At 40.6% G+C, this 25,579-nt stretch overlaps 1 protein-coding gene across 1 annotated transcript in view; it reads left to right on the forward strand.

Moving 5' to 3' along the window:
• The window catches only part of LOC141906265 (dmX-like protein 2), a 344,303-nt gene that overhangs the window by 124,488 nt on the left and 194,236 nt on the right, over positions 1-25,579 (forward strand). Inside the window, exons 18-19 of the mRNA XM_074795507.1 lie at positions 9,204-9,432; positions 10,241-10,335. Of these exons, the coding sequence (XP_074651608.1) occupies positions 9,204-9,432; positions 10,241-10,335 (324 nt within the window). The remainder of the gene's footprint in view (positions 1-9,203; positions 9,433-10,240; positions 10,336-25,579) is intronic.

Here is a 25,579-nt window from a genome sequence, read left to right on the forward strand (position 1 = left end):
GGAAATCTCTTTATGCAAAAAATGTATTGGCAAGATCGTCCCTGTAAAGTGTTCCCTGACGATCATTCCCATTATAAGGTTCAACTTCTACTTCCTCTTCTATAGCTTCCATTGGTTCCAACACCGGTTCGTTCTATTCTATTGCAATGTTGTGTAGGATCATTGCAGTGACAACAACTCTCGATGCACGTTCGGGTGAAATTCTGAGCTCCTCGTGTAAAACATGGAAACGTCTCTTTAGTACACCAAAAACCCGCTCGATCGTTACGCGTGTGCTCTTTTGACTCCGATTATAATTTCTCTGGGGTTGGTTTGCCGGATTGAGGTAAGGGGTCAAGATATGGACGGCACGCATACCCGCTATCACAAAGAATTATATCATTATGAACTGGCTGGGCCTCTATCCATCTACAATAGAGGAATCATTAAAATAACTATAAGGTTTAGTAATCATGTCGTGGGTCTCAGATGGCAGAAACATACCTACTTAAACCTGAAGATCTGAATATGTGGCTATCGTGTACTTCCCAGCCATCTTGCAACAACGTTAATAAATAACAATAAAACGAACTATAAACAAAGAATGGAAAATGTATGAATGACTATTACTTGAAATTAGGGATGTTCAAGGTAAAAAGGAGCAATATTTTTTCATTTTCAGTGTCTTAAGAATAGAAAGAGATACTAGAGATTAAATCGGCTTCCCAGCTTTTTAGGCCTTTTGTAAAATGTCATTCTTTATTAAGATGTTATTGGCGAAATTTGTACTTGTGAATGATGGAAAAATGGCTTGTTATAATAATTTCTATCAGTCCGATTGATAATTAATCAATTAAATCTAGTAGACATATATTTCTCCAGAGAATGAATTACCACAAAAATGATTCCCTGATTTGAATATATTCGGAGCTACCCTTCATCGGACATAGGAGTATTGTGAGTGTTGAGTAGGAAGTGATATGAATTACCAGTACACCAGAACCGGCAATCCGGCTAGTGCCCACTCATTTCAAAAATAAGTATATCAAATCATCATTCAATCTTCCAGGGCAACCGTAAGTTTTACCACATATTAATTACGAGGCCGCTTACTTACGGGTACTATCACTTATTCCTTGCCCATTCAAACTGTGGAAATTTTTTCTGTTGACATTTGTATGTTCATTTGGGCCTCCGGGTGACTGGACGTATTGGCCCCACTCCGCGCCACCGCGCGGGATTTACGCGAAGCAGCAAACACAAACATGGCCACTCTCTGAATTTTCGATGATAGAAATCGTGTGTGCATTTCAATTATTTCGGCTGTTAGAGTTTTAAGGCACAATATAAGTTGATGATGTGATATGGGGATGTTAATTAATGATAATTCCGCAGTGAAGCTAGTCACGAACGGTGCCGATTGAGTGTACAGCTGCCAAAAACACTGAAATGTGCGTAGTTGCGTAACTATTTGCAGTGAATTGCAGACGAAACATGAAGCCTTAACGGCCATTTAAAAAAAAATTATACCAATCGCAATTGTAAAATAAAAATCAGATAGGACCTAAGTTAAAATTCTGGCCATTTCTAAAATGTTATTACTAATTTTTAGTCAGTGCCGAACGTTAAGTTGTCCAACAATAATGAGGGGTGGTAGGTAGTCATGCAATTCAAGTCATCATTTATTACACGTTACTTCCCAGTTGTTGAAAATCTCGCGAGTCCTGGACCAAACCCCATTGAACAATGTGATCTGTGTGCTGGTCACAAATGCACACAGATCACAGTACCCACAGCTTTCATATATCAATCCAAATATTTAGAGTGTCTTTCTTCCTGGATTCGAACATGTGTACAATCAACCTCTCCGATGACTCTGGGAAACCCAGCCATCTGGTAAAATCCGTCCCTCGACTTTTTCTTCTCTTCCTCAGTCATTGGCCAACGAATAAATCTAGACATTATCTCCTGACTTGTCATTAGTTCACAAAATTGATGAATACATCTAGATACTGTCAACTTGTGAACTTTAAATGTATCTCCGATCACGGCCATAAATGCCCCACTCCCTAGAAAGCGCAGCGATATTAAGACGATTTCTTGGGCACTCAGTGCTTGATTTCTTTTTGTTTCCCTTTGCAAGCCATCTTCAATTAACACTGTTATTTATTCGATTCCCTGTCTGTCGAATCGATATTTTTTTCGCAGTTCCTCACCTGGCAGCTCAAGCTCGAGTATAGGTGGCCGTTGTCTACGATTCAAAACTAAATTATCATAATGTTCACCCAAAAAAAGTTGTCGCGCCATTTTCTATTGAAGTTAACGGTCACGTTAAGCAGTTAACGTGGCTACAGGAGGTTGTTTAAATTTAACAACTGGTTAAGGATATTTAACGACACGATAACTTTTGAGCAACCGAACTTATTGTGTCGTTAAGAAATATCGACACGATAAGTGATTTAACGACACGTTAGGAGTTAACCAACTTTTGAGCAACCAAACTTATTGTGTCGTTAAGAAATAACGACACGATGAGTGATTTAACGACACGTTAGGAGTTAACCAACTTTTGAGCAACCGGCCCCCTGTAGTCTGTTGTTAGAATTTCACTTCTCGTCTGACCTCTTCAACATTAAACGTAACTTGTTTACTAAAAAAACTTAATTAGTTCAGGGTCCTCTAGTGACTTATTCGATCATAAGTCCATACATACAGGGATTGTTACGCTTGTTATCGGAGAACAACAGTAAGGTCATTTCATTGATATAAAACCCGACGAAAAGGTCTCTAACATGGGTTTCTACATAAAAGATTGTTTCAAAAACATTCTATCGGTATTTTTCCATATATTGAAAGTATCAAAATTTGTGGTTTGAATAACGTACCTTAGTAAATAAACGATTTTTGAATCCCTTAAACATGCAGTTTAAAGCTGATTACTGAACAATGATAAACACTTCCTGTTTTGATATTGTGAAATGATTCACGGGCTAAAGACTGCATTAACCCTTTCAATACCACTTAGTGTCTCCGCTGCTGTACCGAGGGGAATTTAGGGGTTTATAGGGGTTCATTTGAAACTTCATAGAAAAGTTACCAAGGTATCTGACACAGAAAATTTATATAGCATGTTGTTGATAACTTTTGGGCCAGCAATCTAGACATAGATAATTTGGATATAAGTGAACTTGAGGTCAAGGTCACATACTCCAAGATGGCTGCCATGAAAAAATTCATGAAAAAGTTTCAGATAAACTGCTCTGTCTCCCAGCAAAATGCACTGATCTATTCAATTCCAACTGAAATTGCATACCATATATCCTTACTTTATGTAGTAAAAATTTCAAAGAAATAGAATAACTAAAAAATTTATTTTTCCACTCATTTACCAACTTCTCCAACGATATGTTGGAAGGCTGGTTGTAAGGGGTTTCATTGGGGTATAATTTCAGGCCTCAGAAAATTGTTACCTATGTATTTGACACTGATACATTGTATACCATTGTGTCGATAACCATTGGGCTTACAAATAAGACAAATTATTTGGATATATGTGACTTTGAGGATGGACAGTTTCTGGTTCTTCATTATATTGTTATTAGTGTCCGTTGCCATGACAACCGTATCAACAGGGTCTGAAAAAATTATCACTGATTTCATTTTCATCATCAAAATCATAGCCGGCACTAAAAACCTATTTTCTGACTAAGTCTCATCATCTGAACTGCTGCTGTCATATTCGTTGTCACTCAATTTGTACACTACCAAATTCCAAGTCACCAGCATCACTGTCAGCATCATATACAAGCTGCTGAACCATTTCATCTAGCCAAATTGTTTTTTCCTGACTGTTGCCATCATGGATTTTATGCAGATGGCAGCACTGGCTGATACTAATAGATATGCCCTTCTAGAAGAAGGGTGAAGTTGTAACGAGGTCCTATTCTGCCTGTTCTACAGTAGAAGTTTCCTCCAAATATCGACTCCGAGAGCCCAAAAACCAGTAAAAAGGCGGACTAAAGATATTAACACAATCACCTATTTTTCTATATTTTTCAAGAGAGAGAGGGCAGCACCCTCCAGTTACAACATAGAAGACAACTGATGGACATATTCCATCACACCATCCCCCTTCAACTTGTTCAACTCCTATTTGAACAGGAATGTATAGTCAAAATATCTACACAAATTTAAACAATTATAGTCCTTATTTTACAATATTAAGCTCCAAACTTCTCGGCTCTGGATACAGCAGACATCTAACACGACACCTAACACTAGTAGTCATTGTTTCGCATTCGGGTTGAATCTCAGTGATTATGATATATGCAGCTTTCGGTCCCCACTATTGGTTTGTGGTTCGTTTTCGGGGCTCACCTAAGTGTAGCGTCTAACCAAAAATATCTATACCATCAAAAGGTAGATACGGCCAATGGACGCCGCACTTGGCTTGCCCCTCCGCCACTGTTCCTCATCCTGGGAAGCTGAAAAATATAATCAAAAGAAAACGGAAAGAAACTGTTCACAATAGGGTATGCTACATCTGGGGGGTCACGTGTGGTAGTATTTGGACTGAATGGCTTTTTGTCACTATCATTACAAAGAATAAGCGACTCCAGGTGAACCATCGTTAGGTGCCGAAGGAAACACATTCAGACGCGATCTAACACACGGATTATTTCCCGACAGACATAGTGCATGGCTTACATTTTGTAGTGTATCCCCACAAAATCAGAATCCGGGATATCTGGATGGTCGGCCTGTTGGAACCTGGCACGGAGGGCGAAGAGGTTAACCCGGTTGATGTTGTTTACCCGATTGTGGTCAACACGCCAGCAAGGAGGGACAGGGGTCTGTAGGTGTAAAAGGGGGACAGAAGGGTGCTTGCCCTTGAGTAGCGCCATAACGTCCGCAAACTCCTCTGTAGTTCCTGCCATAATCACTGGCATGGTTCATACCATGCGTGACCACAATCGCTCTTGCCCTAAAGGATACATGTGGGAGGTACTCCAACAAATCACCGAGTTGTTCACCAGGGTAGCAAATCGGAATCAGACTGCCGCTGGCCTTTAGCCCCGTAAACATTGAGTCTCACAGCAACACGATTGGTAAGTCCTCAACTGTCCTTTCTTTCAAGTCTTCAAGTTTTGGCCAGATGTGTGACGAGTCGCCACCACATTCGGCCAGGGCGTTCACTAGTCCCTGGCTGATGTACTCAAATGCTGCTGTGCTCATCTTCGGCCGAAAACAAATGCTGCTGTGCTCATCTTCGGCCGAAAACGTTGGGTCTTTTCATCTTGAGACCGGTTACTACCGCATCGGTTACTATGCGACCAGGATCTTCCACAAACGACTGTTCTACGGCAGAGTTATAAAGTCTGCCCATCTTGGCTCTCAATTCGCTGAGGGTCTTGTCCTGTCTGTGAAGGGTGGAACAAACTATTTTCGAGACCTACCGTTTAAGGGTCTGTGTCGCCTCGTGGAGGCTAGATAACTGGTCTAGCTCGATACAGTCCATACTAGAAATGATAAATATTTCAAAACATGAGTTGGCTGCAACGACAAGACTAAATGGCGGGAATTTTATTCATTCAGATACCCCATTTTCTGATGCCTTTGTGCCATTACTAGTCGATCACGAACAATGTTGTGTGACTTAGTGAGGCGGTCAGAGAGGTCCATGCTATACTTAGTCCTTGGGTGGTGGTCCTCGGGCAAGCCTACGCTGATGTCGATTGGTAGTGACATTTCCTCGGCGTACATCAAGTAGAACGGCGTTTCAAGAGTGGAGTGCTGGACGCTTGAACGAAATGCCATCAAACACGCAGTTTTCACCTTTGTCCGAGTGGATGGATTCAGGGCAGCCATAACGGGTGACCCACTCGTTCACGAGGACATGTGCCACCACGGAGGCCTTTTCCGTGCGGATTGGCGGTGCATCTTGAGCGACTAGAATGTAGACGTTGACCCCATCTCCGGCCAAGAACTCCCTAATTTCTGATAATTCGGGGTCATTTACTTGCGCCTCGATTATCTTGTTCCTGGACAAGCCAGTGGAGTGCGCTGTCAAATCGCCTTGATGCTTTGCAGTCACCTGGTGTATAGATGGACCAGTGTCACCACAAGTTGGGCAGTCCCCATGTGTCCTCCGTCTCTTATGGATGCGAGACAGGGCGTTTGCATTCAAATGTTTGCTTCCAGCTCGATGTTCGATCACGAAATCATATTCCGACAGGCGTTCAAGCCACCGAGCCACTTGACCCCCAGGGTTTTTGAAGGTTTCTAGCCACTCGAGTGCTGCGTGTTCTGTGCGAACTTTGAATTTCCTGCCTAATAAATGGTGGCAGAAATGATCAATCATGTCAACCAAGGCCAACATTTCGCGCCTGGTGGCACAGTAGTTCTCCCCTTCACCTTTCAGCGTGTGGCTACTGTACTCGATAACTCTCTCAGAACCATCGCATTGTAGCTGTGTCAGCACCCCTCCGATAGCCCAGTTAGAGGCGTCACAGTCCAAATTGAACTCTCCAGCGCCCTCTGAGAAATCTCGGAATGCCAGCATAGGGGAGCTGTTCAGCTTTTCTTTCAGTCCGTCAAACGCTAGTCCGTCAAACGATGTCCAGACGAATGGTTCATTTTTCCTCGTAAGACGGTGTAGCGGGGCTGTCAAGTCGGCGAAATCCTTGATGAATTGCGAGTAATATGTCACAAGACCACAAGGAAACTACGCAGTTCGGTAACTGACGTCGGGGTCGGCCAATCTCTTGACTCTATCGCATTTGGCACCGTCGGGATTATCGGGACCTGCCAGTATCCGCTGGTCAAATCGAGGGACGAGAACCAGGTTGCGCCAGATAAAGCCTCTAGGGTACTGTCTATTCTACCTAACGGGTGAGCGTCTTTGACTGTCGGGTCATTGAGTCGGCGGTAATCGCAGCATAGACGCAGGGAACCATCGGCCTTTTTCGCTAGAACTATTGGGCTTGACCACGGGCTGGTGGATGGCCGGATCAAGTCTTGTTCTAAAAGCTCCTTGGTCGTCCCCTCAACAAAAGCTCTCCTACCAGGGGGTAGCCGACGGGGATGTTGTTTTATAGGTGGGTGGTAACCGGTGTCAATCTCGAATTCAAGCGAATCTGTTCGACCGATGTCAAAGTCTCCCATCGAGAATACTGACTTGTTCTCCCGCATGATGTCAACAAGCTGTGTTTTCATGTCAGTGGGGATTTCAAGCTGGTCGATTTTCAATTCTCTCAAGAGGTCCTTGAATTCAGTATTGTCACCACCCTACAGCTGGATTTTTGGAGTTGACGGGTTTTGAGCATGGTCGTCGACAGTCATGATGTCAACTGACTGTAGGGGGCAGAATAGACCAATAGTCTGGCCCCTGTCGACTCTACAAGCCTCATCCGAGAAGTAAGGTTGCCGAAACGGTATCTGCTTTGCCTCCGGTACCACCAGCGTTTTCCCAGTGCAGACATTATTCCGTCCACAGCTGCTGATCATCCCTGAGGTCGAATTATTATGAGCATAACTCCGTTTCATGTATCCATTTACCACCACCTCAGATCCAGCTGGAATGATTTGGCTCTTACCGATGAACACCCTGCAAGCACTCGCGCGTTTAGGGCTCTGGCGGACAGGCACCTCGCTGAGGCTTCCGAAGCAGAGCACTTTGTTACGGTAGTCTATGTTGCAGCCATATATCTCGAAGAAATCACATCCGAGTAAGCAGTCTTGGGCCAAATCCTCGCTGACGATCATGGGGACATGAAATTCTTAACTTCCAACTCTCAAACATACCACAGCTAACCCACGTAACTCCATTGGCCGACCGGTAGCTGTTGTCACGAGTCCTTCGATTGGCCTCAGTGCAGCGGCTTCACCCGTTGGGCTACTAGAGTCCCATACTGAACCTCTAATGATGGTACAGGAGGCACCAGTGTCCAGGAGTACCGCTTTCGAACGGTCATTTACTATGGCATCACAGAAAAGGCCCGAGGCGTGGAGCCTCACTGTTCCGATGTTTGTAACGAAGCTCGTCTGGGCTGGTTCTGTTCCTGTTGTTTGAACATTGGTGTCGCGCAACTTGTGACAAATGTTTTCCGTGGCCGGACTGGGAGCCTCACTGTTCTCCGAAGGGTCACATCGATTTTCTTCTATACTTTGGGTATGTTGTGGTGGCCTAAGAGTGATGGTTCTAGTATGGGTGGTGACATAGGCCTAGATAAGGCCAAGGGCTCACACATATCATTCTCAACATCTGACATAATTACTATTCTTTTATATAAATGACACAGAAAATACATGACCGCAAATAGATTTAGGGGAAACAGGCACTTAAATCATACTAAATATGACCTAGGAATTACGAAGTAGGTAACAAGTACGTAAAGTACACCGTAATTTACACAGCCTTAATGGAGAAAAAGGTGTTCACCGCTTCAACTCAATTTCAACTGGTTTTTTCACAATCAAATCCCACCGCTGCCACCTGATGTAAGGAGGTCCTATTCTGCCTGTTCTACAGTAGAAGTTTCCTCCAAATATCGACTCTGAGAGCCCAAAAACCAGTAAAATGGCGGACAAAAGATATTAACACAATCACCTATTGTTCTGTATTTTTCAAGAGAAGAGAGGGCAGCACCCTCCAGTTACAACATACAAGACGACTGATGGACATATTCCATCACAAAGTGATACCGTATCACATACGGTACAGGTATGCTAGCTTGCCAATTTGTACCGTATGCCATACGGTAGTGGTATTGTAAGGGTTAAGTTAGCTGTTATGATGGGAGCTAAAGTGGCGACTGCTTTTGAAGGCTATTGATGAAGCCTTAATTTGGTAAAATTCTTCAATTCAATATTGTTTTTTTGAAATAATTTCAGAAAATCTAATTAATTTGATTCAATTTTTTTATTTTGCATTCAAATCAATAAGACCATGGGAAAAGATTGATCCCTTTTTCAACTTCACATTCTCTACATTACTCTCACTCCAGGAGGGGTATTCTTTGCGTATGTCTAGGTCCAACTGTTGTATTGATTGTTCTGCCTTGGTTAATTGAGACGTGATGATATACACTACAATCATCACAGTTGAACATGCTTACTACTCAGTGGTGTGCATGAAGGTTTAATCTTTATGCGTTATTGCAAATCCGTGAACAAATCAATATTTTGCTCCAAAGTAAATTGTACTCCTTTATTTATTATTTCAGGATTGGCAACACACTCAGTTTCTTCACATATACCAGGAAAAAATGATCCGGGTGATGGCAAAGAACACAACTCATAGTGACGGTCGCGCTGGTCCATTGGAAGGTTTTATTGACTTACGAGGCATCACAAGATTTGAAGAGGGATTCTATTTGGTAGTAATTGAGAAGATGAACAATGGCAGTTCTGTTCTTCATATGTGGCACCTTATTATATCCTCATATCCTAGTGGTTAGTTTTTCTATGTTTGACCTATCCTTTAGTTGCCCAAAGGAGCTGTTGCAGTCACTTTTCATCCATTCATACATGAGTAAAGTTGAAATCCAAGTTATTAAAGTATCAAAATGGTTCTAGGATTCATTAGGGTATTCAATTAATCAATTACATAACCCTTGTATGGTTTGTACCAGAACAATTTGGGTTATCATTCTTGTGTAGCTAAATCACTGTTCAATTGTGCAGGCATGACAAGAGTTGGGGATTTATAGCATTGTTGGATGTTCAGGGTGAAAAAAAAATTGACGGAAAAAACTTTGGTACGAATATGCGAATGAATACATAGTCCTTATTTAACTATAAAACAAGGTAGAACTTGTGATCAGAATTGTGAAGTACGTCCTGTTCATGGTGATCATGCCTCTATCATATTTCATGGAAAAAGCCAGACAATTATATCCGTGCTAAGCTACATTTACCCCAAGCAGCCCTGGGTCCCTTGTCTGTTTTGTGTAATTGTCTGGAACTTCTATTTTTCCGACGATGTCTTAATGGACATGGACTTCTTGACCCAGTTCCACAGTCATGAGTTAGAGTTAACTTTGAGTTAAAGTTACTTCATTTTCAATGAGTTAACCCAGAGTCAAATCTTAACTCACAACTGTGGAACTGGACCCTTGTTGGAAATAATGACCTTAAACTTGCCTTCCAAATAGCCTGGCATGGCCTGAAGTTCACAAGTTAGCCATTTCACCTACTCGTTGATTGCATATATCCTTTTCGTGTTGTACTGAAATTTCAGCCTACATTTTATGTTCTTCAGAATGGGAAAATTCCAGTGATGAATGTCAAGATGAGTTTGGGAAACTTTTTGATGATAGTCGAAATGATGTCAGACTCAGAATTCGCACAGATAAGGTTAGTAGGAACTGAATTTCACTCACTTGGTGTATTACTACCCCAATAGCACTCCACTATGAAAGTAATGGAATCCACTATGTAGTGGCTACAGGGATGAAGATCTTCCGCGGAAACGCAGATTTCCGCTGTTGGAGGTAAATTTTTATTGGCGAACCGTTGGTTTGCCTATGCAAACGGTCTGATCAAGCAGTTTTCATTGAAAATGAATAGAGTAGCGGTGTCTCAACAAGGCACAAACATTGGCTATTGAACCAATAGTGTTGATTTTTGGTGTCATGGTTTGGCTTAATGAGTTCTCAAGCCCACAAAAATTTCATATTGATCGAGTTATTTTTAGGGGACTTATTCTTGAAAAACACGCAAAAACCCTGCTTTTTAGCACGAAGTAATGACACGTTTTTACATATGACAATTTGCATGCTTGGAATTGAAATATAAAAAAGTTCAATCCTTCCTGGAAGTGTAGCCGTTTTTAGTTCAACTGATCTCAATGTACTTTTCGACCAACAGGCCCTCACTTTATAAACCCCCTTAATTTCCTCGCTTCTATTTATTTGAGTTAACCTTGTTACCTGACCTACAATGAATGTGATTGGCTGTTTGTGGGATATACAGGAAATTCTGGGAATTTCGGCGTCTCTGATGTAATTGGGGAAGCCCATTGGGAAATTTTATTCGACTAGGTATCGTACCTTTGCTTATAGTTTGTTCGTTATCACGATTATAAGCGAGTAGGCTATTTAACTCAGTATCTGAACTAGCAAGTATGACAATACCAATGGCAGGGTTCGTAGCGGGTCTTATTTGTATATTTAAGAAAAAAATCATAGCCGGTATTTGTTTTGATTTCTAGAAAAAAGTCTATATGTTTGTATTTTTTTGACATTTTGTGGATGGATGTATTCTGACGTGTGAAATTGCAATACGGGTATCAACAGTCAGCCGCGTGTGTGCGAATATAGGTTACAGTATATGGCTGTGTGTGTTAGTAATCACCTGAGCGAGTGTATGTATAGCACAGTGACTCGGCAATGATAGATTACACAGCACTCTCACACATCCTCTGGTGCATATTGTCAGCCTCATACATCTTCAATCGAAATGTTGATTTATATTTAGTATACTATTTTTGACAATATATACACTCAATGATTTAATGGTGAGCCACGGGCCATTGGACCTTTATCATTCTTGAGATTGATGTAGATCCGTGGAGGGGGAGGGTATTCAGGCACAATGCACTTGTCTTGACTGATGGATTATAGATAAGGGCTCCTCTTGGGACTCTACTATTTATTGACAAGTTCATTTAAATATTTTCTAGCGATTTGGATGTTGTTGGAGCCATCCTTTTCATGTACTAAAAACATAAACAATGAACGATCAACCACATGGTATTAGTCTTATTTTGTCACTGGAAAATGGGCCTTAGATGCCCCAAAAAGTCTTATAAATTTCAAATTTTGATACTTTTATTTCAAATCTTTCCGCGGTTTTAAAACGCCTCTGTTTTCATCAGTGTTTTCAATGAGAAATTAACAAGCCAGGTCCCTTTGAAAAACAGAAGGGTCCCAAAATATGTCACAGTCCCTGAAACGAAAGCTGGTTTGAAAAAACAGACGGACCTGGGACCTGGCTCTTATTGAAAACACTGTTTTCGTCCCTGTTGCTATTACCACATTTTGCGGCCAATAAGTCGGCCTTCTAGCTTCAGATTTTTACCCCAAAATATCATGATCGGCTTTTTGAACGGATACGATTTGGCCTAGAAATTACTTCCCAATCTACGTACTCTCATGCTCGCAAAGATCCTCAAAATCAAGAAGAGTTGTTCATGTTTATTTGAGGTCATTATTATAACCAATAATCTATTTTGTTACTTCTTTCATCGCCTTACAGCAGGATAATACATTTTTATGTCAGCGCGTTAGCAGTGAGCCACGTGTGTCTGCAAATACATTTATGTATATGCGTATGTAGCGGTTGTAGTGTAAACATAAAAAAAATAGTAATTCAGGTAGTGACTGCTGTTGTCCATAGGTAGCGTAGTCGTAGTCACTCTGCTGTGCCGGGGCGCTCGCTACACGGGTCCGCCTGGGTCGACCGCACTCGGGTAGTGAATACGGCAAGGAGACTCTTGTCTTCCCCAGGAAAGTAAATGATATAAAATATGTAGAATCGGTTCCTCTATTAAAAAATGTCGCTAAAAAAGGGCGCTTAAGCAGTACGCTCTCCTCCAAACAGTCGCCTCCCTACTCCACGTAGCCTTAATCTGTGTGGCCAATACAGACCCCCCAACCCGCTCTCCTCAGAGTAATCCGCTTTAGGGGCTTTCCTCGGACGAAACTCGCAGTGTTGATTACTCGGCGGATATGGCTACCCCCATTCCAAGTGCCCTCTCGCACATAGCTGTCCCCCGTCATCTCAGGAGCTAATTGCGACTCATGCCAGATCTGTCAAACTAGTCGTATGCATAAGTGTTGTCCGTAGCGACGGTCAATAGGGGAACGATCCTCACGTAGAACTAAATGGGTTCGATGCAGCAGGAAAACAAACAGAAATCCTCGTCCTTCCTTCCAGTGCCGGCGAATCAAATAAACGCAAGATTCGAAGTTTGATTGGAATGTAGTGCGAATTATTAAATATATATATTTTCTTATAATACATAATACAAGTTCATCGTTCTTGATGCCAAGGGGACATCATGTCCACACGCAAAACACCTTGATTATTTACATTTCGATATATAAAAAGAATGTGCCCTTCATGGCTTGCAATGCCTTGGTACAGTCAATGTACGGTAGCATACAAAGGAGACGACCGAACGTCAAATAGAAGCGGTGGCGCGGCGGACTCCGGTGTGTATCTAATATAACTTAGGTCTCAGTAAACGAGCGTCGAAGCTAATCAACGATTAAGATGTTAACGACGGAGCGTCAAGTAGTTAACGACGAGCGTTGTCGTTAATCAACGATAAGAATTATACGACGGAGCGTCAAATAGTCAACGACGAGCGTTGTCTTCAATCAACGATAAGAATTATACGACGGAGCGTCAAATAGTTAACGACGAGCGTGGTCGTTAATCAACGATAGGAATTATACGACGGAGCGTCAAATAGTTAACGACGAGCGTTGTCTTCAATCAACGATAAGAATTATACGACGGAGCGTCAAATAGTTAACGACGAGCGTTGTCTTCAATCAACGATAAGAATTATACGACGGAGCGTCAAATAGTTAACGACGAGCGTTGTCTTCAATCAACGATAAGAATTACACGACGGAACGTCAAATAGTTAACGACGAGCGTTGTCGTTAATCAACGACTGCGCGCCAAATTCAAAATGTCGGTGACGCGAACTCAAAGAGTCGAAATTCAGAGGCGACGTCAAGAAGATGAAACGACCGCGCGTTCGTTCGAAAAAGGAGTTACTGAATACAGGTGATTTTCATGGTCAGCAGAAACGACATCTCGGAGTAAAATTACGGAAATAGCACAGAAGATATACCATACTATTATTATTACTATTACTAATTACAGCGACGAGAGCGTTAAGTTGGCATCGTCAGAGGATTGAATTTAAACAGACGATGAACTGACGGAGAATTTACAATATTTACAGGATTGTAAGTGACGAGTTTATCGGCAGCCCATGGCCGACGACTACACGACCCCCGGGTGCGTCGGCACTCGGGACTCACTGAGGGCGGGATGTCAAAAACCACTGAAGCGATCCCGGGGTCAGACGACCCGGAGGCCCGTGTCTTAATTAGAGAGTAAAATTGTCTTCTTACATGATCTGTACGATTTACAGCGTCCGATTCGTAAAACGGTGAAGAGGCAGCAAGAAGAGTTTCTAATGTGGCTCTGCCAGAGCCAAGTTGCCAAAGAGCGTGATTGCGCCAAATTTATAGTTTTAATGCGGTCAACGCACGCGGTGATTGGTCAAGCGTGACGAGCAGTGATACGATCCGCGGACAAAGTAGAGCACGCGAAATCATTCGACCGTGACGAATGATAAAACCCTAAATAAAGACTTCATACGCGAGAAATAGAATTAAGTTCTATAATATTTTAAGATTAACGCGAAAAATGACGACTATAAGACCGATACGGAGATATTTACTAAAAATAAACCGGAGTCAACCGCACCACCGCGAAAACGCTCACACGGAAGTGAGGCGGCGCCAGCGAACGGCGTCGTAAAAACGAGCGTAAACACGAGCAGGGCTGGAGAATTCTCCGGCGACGAGACGGAACCAAAACGGCCCAAAATCAAAGAAGTTGGGTCTCGAATATAAAAAGGAGAACACACACTAATAGGTAGGTGGAGGATAAAAGAATGGCCTGGACAGGCGCCGAAAAATCGCTAATGTCACCGCGATGTGGCGTGGCCAACACCGCGGGGGCCTGCCCAGGTCGTGAAATTGGAATCTGACAGGACTGCCAAAAATCTGTCAGATTGAAATTGAGCCGAAAAGATCCCGAAACATCGCCGCAGAACACCCAGCCCCGTCCCAGAATACGTACATCTAAAAAGAAACAATGAGAAAAGAACGGCTTAAGGCCATTCCGAAATACATAATATAATTTCACCAAAGACCGACATTTTGTGGTCAAACCCACCCCAGATATTGACAATTTTCGCCACACGTACCAGTGGATGACACGCCATCTGTGTACATAGGTTACAATATATGTCTAGGCAGCCATCATGCTATTTTTAGCCCACTTGAGACTTATTCGGCTACATAAACTTTTACTAGGTTTTGTTGTCCCTCATTGTTTTTAGCCCACTTGGGACTTTAGTCCCAGCGGGCTATTGCCTTCACTTTTTGTCCGTCGTCCGTCCGTTCGTCCATCCGTCCGTAGACGAAATCCCGTTATTTTGGGAAGTTTTGAAGACGCTTCAATGTAATGTCTTGATATTTGGTTTATGCATGTATCTACCCTAGACACATCTTCAGCCCAAAAACTGGCCCTGTCAGACGACAATGAATTAGAGAGTAGTAGCGTATAACGTTTTCTATGATTGTGGTGAGTTTCAAGTTCATTGGCTTTTGTATATGGCCACCTGGGGGTGTTGAATAATACAATTTCTTTCTATTTCTATATTATATTTGTACCAATACATATTTAGTTACCACAATCAATTGCAAAGTTGTAGCTCATTACATCGTCTATGATTGTGGTGAGTTTTAAGGAAATAAGTTTTATGGTCACCAGGGGGCAGTGAATAGTAGAATAACCTAGTATTTCCTTATTATATTGAGCTATAAATCGGATCCGCATTTGAAACTAAAAGAATACCGGCATCGATTATAATGATTTCTTTGTTAGTTACCTCAGGTGCCAACACTGGACCGGTACTTAGTTTAAAAATGCATTTACATAGTAGTTTATACTAGACTTATAATTAGTTAACAGCAGAAATTTATAATAAATGTGTATATACATAGTAATCAAGTTATATCCAGTCAGGCGTATTCTATCCGACAGCGCCAGGTGCCTTCAGAAAATAATGTTCCGCGGTCCCTTTCTCTATTGTCTTTTTCCTCTATTATAAACCCCGGTCCCTGGCAATAAAGTCGACCACGAACACAGAAACCCGAAAACCAAAGAATGAAAAGGATCTCCAAATCACAATATGATGATATTCAACTTTTATTCTAACAATTTAAACATAACTTCAATTTCAACAATTTATGTAAATCCCTCACACAAGAAGATACAGTTTTACCGGATAGCCGAAAGTAATCTGTTCTATATTCTTCTAATGCTTCCCTTGAAAATGCTCTCTTAAATAGTCTGCTCTCTCTCGAGGTGTGGCCCCTTTTATACGGCTGAGTCCACACCCAAGAAAAATCCAGAACCCTGCTTGCGGCCAGCTGTAAAAGGGAACGAGCAACCAACGCAGCACCACAACGCAGAGCTGGGATCCTGATTCTTAGTCTTTTCATTCGCTGCTAACTTTAACCCGACCCTCGACGTCATGATACCTCCCGGTCTGCTCTCCTTCTCAACCGCACCAAAGAGATTACATACTATTTTTCCAACCCTCAAATTCATTTATTTTAACTTATCCAATGATCACAAATCCCATAATGAACGGTATTTAATTTTGTGTAAATTGTAATATACAATATAACCCCAAATATCATCTTTCTTATTTATGTTCTTTATCATAATTAGTACATTCAAATTTAAACACACAAACTATTATTAATTAAGATAATAAAACTCTTTAATATTACTCTTTAATATTACTCCTTAGTGATCGATTTATCAGACTAAGGGTCAGCAAGTGTTTCATGAGTATTGTTGTGTTGATCTCCTCTCTCTTTTACTTCGGGTACCGAGTATCAAGTGGATTAAACCCTTAGAGGACAAACGATTAACTTCGATTTACCGTAAAAACCGGCGTATAAGTCGAGTTTTTAACCCTTGATTTTACCACTGAATTATTGACCTCGACTTATACGCCGAGTACAGTTTTCTACGAAGTATTTTCGATCACAAGAAATATTGATTCTACCAGACAAAAAAGACTATAACAGTGCTATAACAGTTTGAATAATTATTCATGATAAATAAAGTTATTTAATGAAAAAAACTTCTTTCATTTTGACACTGCTTCATTTAAAACGATGTATTCATATATGCGCGCTCATAGCAGCGCTTAATACATTAGGCTATATATAGCATGTGAGTCACACTACTGTATCACTGTATGGTAGTGTATTATACCTGAGTGTGTGTAACAGTCTATTGATTAACACACAGCAGCAATCAGGCTGACGCGTGGCGGCGTGCGTGAAGGCACACATCGTTATCAAAACAAACTATTCAATACAATGATACTAGTAATTATTCTTCTAAGAGAAGGGACTCGACTTATAAGTCGGATATATGTTAAAATCATAAAATGTAGGTCTAAAAATCGACCTCGACTTATACGCCGCGTAGACTTATACGCCGGTTTTTACGGTAACATATCTTTATTTTTCCGTCTCAAACACGCTTCTCTATGGCTTCCACACTCCCTCTACAAAATCACGTGACCCTCACACAATCAATATTACTATATAACATCCCTTTTGTTTAGATTTAAAAAAAAAATATTTTCTTTACAAAAATTAATTTTTTCCTTTTATCAATTTACAGACTAATTTTACTTTCTGATACAACCATCATAACAACACACAGTATCCCAGTCTGAAAAATAATCTCTTCAGTTTTGTTCCCCGGCAACTGGTACAAACTGACGCTCACTAGATAGAATAGTCCATCATTAGATGGAAATCTAAATGCATTATAAAATCTTCAACAATATTTGAAGAGTACCTTTATCATGGCACTAAATCCTTTTACACTACAGATTGCATGACATAATGCACCACTTATTTAGTAGTTCTGACATATTCAGATCAACATACAATCTGCCTATTCCACTGAAACAAAAGAAATATTAAACTCTGACAAAAGCTCGAATCATCAAAGATGAAGCTCATAGTCTCACACCTGAAAACTAACCATAATGTAACATAATCTACAAAGTATTTCATAAACCTAGCTTATGAAAGATATTAATCGACATGATTAAGCATCATATACACTTGATTCACAAATTTTCGATGAGAACCTGTAATTCTAATGTTAGTCATTTGTAGAATTTTGTCAACAATTTCAGGATATTTGACATCCAATGATGGATTATACCAAAACCTGAAAGTTTTGTTACCCAACATTTTTAATGATAACAGTAGTTGAAGTTCTCCAGCCTTAAATCTGGCTTTGAAAATATAGTAATTTGTATTCTCTGAAAAAGAATTTTGTGTTACTTTCAACAACTGCAACTGTTTTGTTTCGTTCAAAACACTAGGTGATGCTATCCCATTGTTAGCACTCATGTCTCCAAATATGCTTTAGTATCTACTGGTTCGTAGATTGCCGAATATACAAATTCACCATCACCTGTGGATAGAATTCCATCATTTTCATCCGTAACCTGAAAATCTGGTTGGCTCACATTACAAGAATCAGAGTCATCACTCTTCCTCAAAGCTTGACGCAATTTCTGTAAGTGTCCAATATTTGTCCCCCGCGCGGGATAGGCCGCGAGCGGGGGACTTGGTATCCGCCTCCGTCCGTTCGTCCGTCCGTCCATGGGCATGGGCTTGTGAACGCGATTCAAGAAGAACCGTTGATCGCAGGACTATGATACTACACAGTATGATTACCCCTAGAGAGAGGATGTGCCCTATTGATTCTGGTGTCCAAGGATCAAAGCTCAAGGTCACTACAGGTCATTCATGTAAAACCTTGTGAAAGTGATTCAAGAAGAACTGTCGATAGCAGGACCATGATATTACGTTGTATGATTACCCCTAGGGAGAGGATGTGCCCTATTGATGTTGGGGGTCCAAGGACCAAAGGTCAAGGTCACTACAGGTCATTCATGTGAAAGCTTGTGAACGTCATTCAAGAAGAACCGTTGATAGCAGGACCATGATATTACGTAGTATGATTACCCCTAGGGAGAGGATGTGCCCTTTTGATTTTGGGGTCCAAGGACCAAAGGTCAAGGTCACTACAGGTCATTCATGCGAAACCTTGTGAACGTCATTCAAGAAGAACCGTTGATAGCAGGACCATGATATTACGTAGTATGATTACCCCTAGGGAGAGGATGTGCCCTATTGATTCTGGGCTCCAAGGATCAAAGGTCAATGTCACTTCAGGTCATTCACGTGAAACCTTGTGTCGTGAATGTGATTCAGAAAGAACTGTTGATAGCAATATAATGATATTACATCGCATGATTACCCCTAGGGAGAGGATGTGCCCTATTGATTTTGGGGAAAAGGTCAAGGTTACTAGATATCATTCATATGAAACCTTGTAAAAACGATTCAAGAAGAACCATTGATAACGGAACAATGCTATTTCATAGTATGATTAGCCCTGGGAAGAGGATGTGCATTAGTGATTTTGGAGTTCTAGGGGTCAAAGGTCAAGGTTGGTAGACGTCGTTTGCCTAAAACTTTTTAAACTCAATTCTCAAATTACCATTCATAGCAGGAAAATAATATTTCATAGTATGGTTATCCCTGGATACACTCATCATTTTTCTATATCAAAGATCAGTGTCTTCAGGGGTCATTCATTCTATACTGGCTATCGCGGGGGACATAGATACGTAGTATCGAATTGCCTTGTTCTCCCTTCATTTCCCCTTAGAAATGCCGGTTTCAGACGATTTACATTAAATACATCTCTCAACAATCTACCTTTCATGTCTGTAAGAAGAACGTGCGTTAGATCCAATATATCATGTACAATAAACGGACCCACATATTTGGCAGTAAATTTCCGTGAATTAGTAGTAAGTGATGAACTATCTGGCTTGTGTAAATAAACTAACTGTCCTTTCTCATACACCGGACACTTAGATAATTTCTGACTTATCTTCGAATTTTGAGTCATTTGTTGATTCTTTTGCAACTCTACATAAACTTGGATGTATTGTCAAATCTTTTCCTCAACTCCTCTATATACTGTTGTTGCGTATTACTCTAACCTAACAGTGGTTTGAAACTCAAGCCAGAAATGTCTGTAGGTTCCCTGAAATAAATTAAGTAGAAAGGTTGATGCCCTCCAAGTTGAGGTGATGAAAAAGAATTGCACGCGTACTGTGATGTGGCACAGTATCGCACCCAGTCTCTACCATACGGGTAATAATAATAATAATAAATATGGATTTGTATAGCGCAGCTTTCCATGTTAAAAAACAAAGTTCAATTGCGCTCCAGGGAATAGTATTGGTTGAATAGTTTTGTTTTGATGTGAGATTTGAACTGGTCAACCATGGTAAGTGTAGATTCTCTTGAGTCGATGAACTGATTCCAGAGTCTAGGTGCGTGGGATTAGAAGGCTCCGCCGCCAAATTTTAGATAAGCTGAATGATGGTTCTGACAGTTTGAATTGGTTAGATGATCGAAGTGTTCGCCTTGGGGTATACACAGTGATTAGATCAGCAATATAGGCCGGTGCTATTCATTTAAGAGCTTTGAATACTAGCAGTAGTGTTTTGAAGCCAATTCTTGCTTTTACTGGTAGCCAGTGTAACTGCATGAGCGGGGGAGTTATATGCTCTCGTTTTGGCGTGCGCAAAACTAATCGTGCTGCACAGTTTTGTAATTTCTGTAAGCTTCCACACAAATCACTGGTTATTCCAGCCAGAAGGCTATTACAGTAGTCCAGCCTAGACAAGACAAGGGCTTGGACAAGTGCCTTGGTAGCATTTCTATTCAGATTCTTTCTAGCTAATCCAATGTTACGAATGTGAAAATATCCGCTTTTCAAAACAGATTTCACATGTGGACTCATAGACATTTCATGATCGAACATAACACCGAGATTGCAGATCGGCGACTTTGAAACAGGGACACAAACACCTGCGACCATGAGAGATTCAATGTCGGTAATATTGAGACGCTGCGATGTACCGGGTACCTAAGAGAAATACCTCAGTCTTTCCAGCATTTGGTTTGAGGAAATTATCGGTATACCATTTATACACCGCGACCAAACACTTCTCAACATTTGACAGTTTTTGATTTACACGTGACGGATCATGAATGGATTTAATTGCCTTGTACACTTGGTTGTCGTCTGCAAATCCATGTCTATCAATATCAAATGATTTTATCAGTTCACCCATAGGAAGCACATAGATAAGAAAGAGTAAGGGACCCAACACTGAGCCTTGTGGTACCCCACACTTTAACTCGTATGAATCAGAGGCATGGCCGTTAACAGTAACATTCAATATCCTGTGGGTGAGGTACGACTTGAACCATTGGAGTGCTCTTCCATCGATGCCTAGGTAATGTTTGATGCGAGAGAGTAACACAGTGTGATCTAACGTATCAAATGCCGCACTAAGATCGAGTAGTATCAGTATCACAATTGAACCCTAATCGATGAGGGTACGAATGTCATCTTGCACCTTGAGCAAAGCTGTCTCTGTGCTATGCCTTGGTTTATAGGCTGATTGCAAGACATCGTGAAGATGGTTACGATCCATGTACTCACGCAGTCGACTGGCTACAACTCTCTCGAGAACCTTAGACACAAATGAGAGATTACTAACTGGGCGATAGTTCTGGAGAGACTCAGGATCCAGAGATGACTTCTTGAGAATTGGTGTTACAATTGCTACCTTCATGGAATCAGGTACAGATCCACTAGCCATAGACAAATTCACAATGTAAGTCACAGCTGGCAATGCACAATCCACAACATTTTTGAATAACCAAGTCAGAAGTGGATCAAGTGCGCACGATTTGTTTGGAGCGCTCATGATGATTTTCCGAACTTCATCATCATCTGGTCCAAGATAGCTTTTATTAACTCGCTAATCGAACGAATTTGACGTTCAACTTGTAACGATCCGTGATTGTCTAATGAAATCACTTTCTGATTGGTACCTAAAGTATCACAAATAATCGTCATGATCTTGCCTATCACAAAAGATTGCTGATCATGTACAATTTTCTCTGGTATACCATACGTACAGAGTACTTTCTGAATCAATGCTTCTGCGATTTCAGGAGCCTCTAAACTTTATCTTGGCACACATACTGTAAATCAACTTATGGAACACGCAACTACCATCAAGTGCTTGTAGCCTGCATTTGACGTCACCATACTCTTAAAGTCTAACGATATTACCTGAAATGGGCAATAAACATCAGGTATTCGTTCATGAAATATACGTAGGTCAGAAGTTTTCCCTTTTAATGTTTGACAGGCCGAACAAGACTGTACATAAGCTACAATCCTATTAAACATGTTCGGGAAAAAGAACAACTTGCGCATCGTAAAAAATGTGCGAGTGCAACCTTGATGAGAACTCAACAATGATCATGATAACGAGATATCAATTTATCAATGTACCTCTCTAGAACAACTAATTGAAAACAGAAATCACCTGGCTTTTGTAAAAATACTAATCTAAATAGAACATGATTACACAAAATGAAGTTTTCAGCGCGCAATACGATAACACAAGCCGATTTTTTGTCACTCGGCAAAATATTGTGCTCAAGGTAATCCATATGTTTAAAATGAGGATCAGCCCTTTGAGCTAATCGAACCTGATTAACATCGTACGGCAAATTATAATCCCGAATAACTTTTCTTCTGATAATCTTAAGTATCCTATCAAGTTCCGCCTGTTTTGGAATGTGCTTCGCCATGATTTCACTAATATCTGAAATTAAAGAATGAGGTTTACATAAAAATTCTGGACATTCATCTTCAGAAATTTCTTCATGCGGCTGGAATACTCTATCTATCAATCTCGGATCCCTTTCGGCCTATAGGCCTATTTAATCCCATGGGTAGTCTACGATACATATATGTTAAAGATCCTGGATATGGACACATACCTGTAAACTGTTGCAATCTTTCAGATAGCGGCAATGCGTGAAATGCTGACTTGAGATCAATCACTGAAACTACACGACTTTCTTCTCTACCTAATTTTGCTAAAAACATCTTTCAGTGACAAATAATTTTGTTGCACGGTTAAAACTTTGGTATTAATATGTCTAAAATCTGTGACGCATCTAAACTCTGACGAGTTCGGTTTTCGAATCAAGAAACATGGTGAGCAATAAGGTGTACAACCCTTTTTCAAAATACCCAACATCACAAGTTTTGACAATTCCCTGTCAATAATCGGCTTGACATCATCAGAAACAGGGTAAGGTGGAATAGAAAATGGTGTGTCATCCTGCAACTGAATGTCAATATTATAGTCAGGACATTCTCCTTCCTCTCCATATAAGCTGAAAACATCTTTATGGTCACATAAAGGATTATAAACACGTTTCTTATCACGATCATCGAGAATACAGTTTTCACTAAGATCTATGCTTTTCTTATAATTCGCTGCGGTGTTTTTAGCTCACTATAGGATCTGATGCTTCCAAATGAGCGAATTTCCCTAAGTTCTGCTGCCCAATATCAATTCCTGACAATTCTGAAATCAAAGAGGATGGAACTTCTTGAGATACGTTTACAAAACCATTCAAATCCGTAAATACAACCGGATGATTATGCTTAAGAACTAGAGGTCTGTTACTACTATTTGAAATATGGATACTGCATACATTTTTATTTAATCGAACTAGAGTATGCGACGGTACATGATTATGCATCATAGGAGTTGGTTTTAAAACAATCTCGGAGTGTTTTAAGTCTTGGCATCCGACCTCTGTACTGAATAGTTCTCGACTGTCCTGGAAAAACTGTCTGGTTGTGCAGTGGGACGAACCAAATCTTCTTACGTCTAATGGCTAGTACATTCGTACTAAAATCTAATGAACCAAAAAGCTCTTTCAATGTGGATGTACCCATTAAGACATTTGGACCTGTAACATTGTCTGAAATAACAGCGGTTAATGTCAGTGTTTTGTTTTGAATAACAATCTGAAAGGTAATAGAATGATTAGCTACAAGAAAATCACCATTTCCCATCTTGAATTGAATAGGTTTGATTCTCGTTTTCGGCAATTAAAGAAGATAAATATGACGATTTCTGAACACACGAACCGGAAATAAGTGTTTTGGTTGCACCAGAATCGACCAAAACTACAACACTCCGTTTTCCTTTGTCACCTAAATATCCTGTAACATAATTTTGTTTAGTCAACTGTAAATACACAAAACCATCATCTTAATTACTATCTAAAGAACTATGTACATAATTGACATCATTACTAGAGACGGGCAGTTCACGTGCCGGTTGAAAACTACCCGGGTCTAAAAATCCTGTCCATTACCACGATAATGAAACTGTGGCCGATAATCCTGTTGGTCATTCTGAAACGGGACATCAGCACCCTGAAAAGGATGTGTATTATTCTGTTTTTGAGAAACTAGACGCAAATATTGAAAACACTTACGCCACACGTGGCCTTTTCTCCTACGAGATGAGCATGTGATCTGTGACCTGTTGGAGCTGGTGTTTCGTGACTGCCAGTTTTGAACCGATTCATTTCTCCAATAACGATGTGTGTCTACTCTATTTTTATTTCTGAATGGGCTTCTCCCTCTCCTAGTCGGACTTGGGGATCTGGACTCAGAAAATGTTGCTTTCTGAGCACTTTCGTTAACCAAAGCTACACCTAGTTTTAAGCTGTCTAATTCTTTCTTCAACTCCTGGAACTGAAAATGAGAAGTGGAATTTACTGAGTCCAAAAATGTCACAGACTTATCAATATGTTGAATGTCTAAGTATTTTTGTGTTATGTCTGCTAATTGCTGCGGTGTCGTCTGTATGTTAGATGCCATTACAACCGCCGTTCTACAATTTTCTGGTATCGACTGAAGGAACTTATGTTTTATCTGATTAGGTCCATAGTTGATCTTCGCTGCAGCTCGGGTGAGCTTCTCTAAAAAATCGTGTGCGCTCGAATCTGTGAGAAATTTGAGATTGTTAAACTGATTTAAAAGTACCAAGTCTGATGTTACAGGACTAAATCTATGCATTAAATCATCTTTTATAGCCGCTTTCGTGGGAAAAACTTTTCCTCCAATCCATAATCTAGCTGTTCCTGCCAAGGAAAGTTTTAAACGCTGAGTAACCTCGATAATCTCATTTGCATTGGCTGGGTCATGTAAATTATGTGCCTGCAAATAATCATTAAAGGACAGCCAGTGGGCGTATATTGATTCATAAGTAGAATTATCCCCTGTAAATTTGGGCCGGAGAAAATCTGTAGGTTTTAGTTGTGCCATTGCTAATCAGGAAACAAATGAAATAAACAATACTTATAAAGGAAATATATTGTACTCAAGTTCAGACTGGAATATGTACCTGTTATGATGTTACTTACCACAATATTACTACACGAATCTTAAACTAGTCATACGCTTCACTTAACTACACATATGCACGATAAAACAAATCAGTGAAAGACAATAAATGTAAGTAGTCAATAAATCGTTACAGGTAGTTGAATTACCAGTAGTACACAATCGACAATAGTTGTAGTCCGGGGATACCATACGATGAAGTTGTAGATTCCTTCCAAGTTGTAGTCCGATACGATTCGATGTAGTTGTAGATTTCTTCCAAGTTGTAGTCCGATACAATTCGATGTAGTTGTAGATTCCTTCCAAGTTGTAGTCCGATTAAACGATAATGATCCAATCTGATCCGATG

This window comes from Tubulanus polymorphus, chromosome 5 (assembly GCF_964204645.1).
Source record: "Tubulanus polymorphus chromosome 5, tnTubPoly1.2, whole genome shotgun sequence".
NCBI classification, from domain to species: domain Eukaryota; kingdom Metazoa; phylum Nemertea; class Palaeonemertea; order Tubulaniformes; family Tubulanidae; genus Tubulanus; species Tubulanus polymorphus.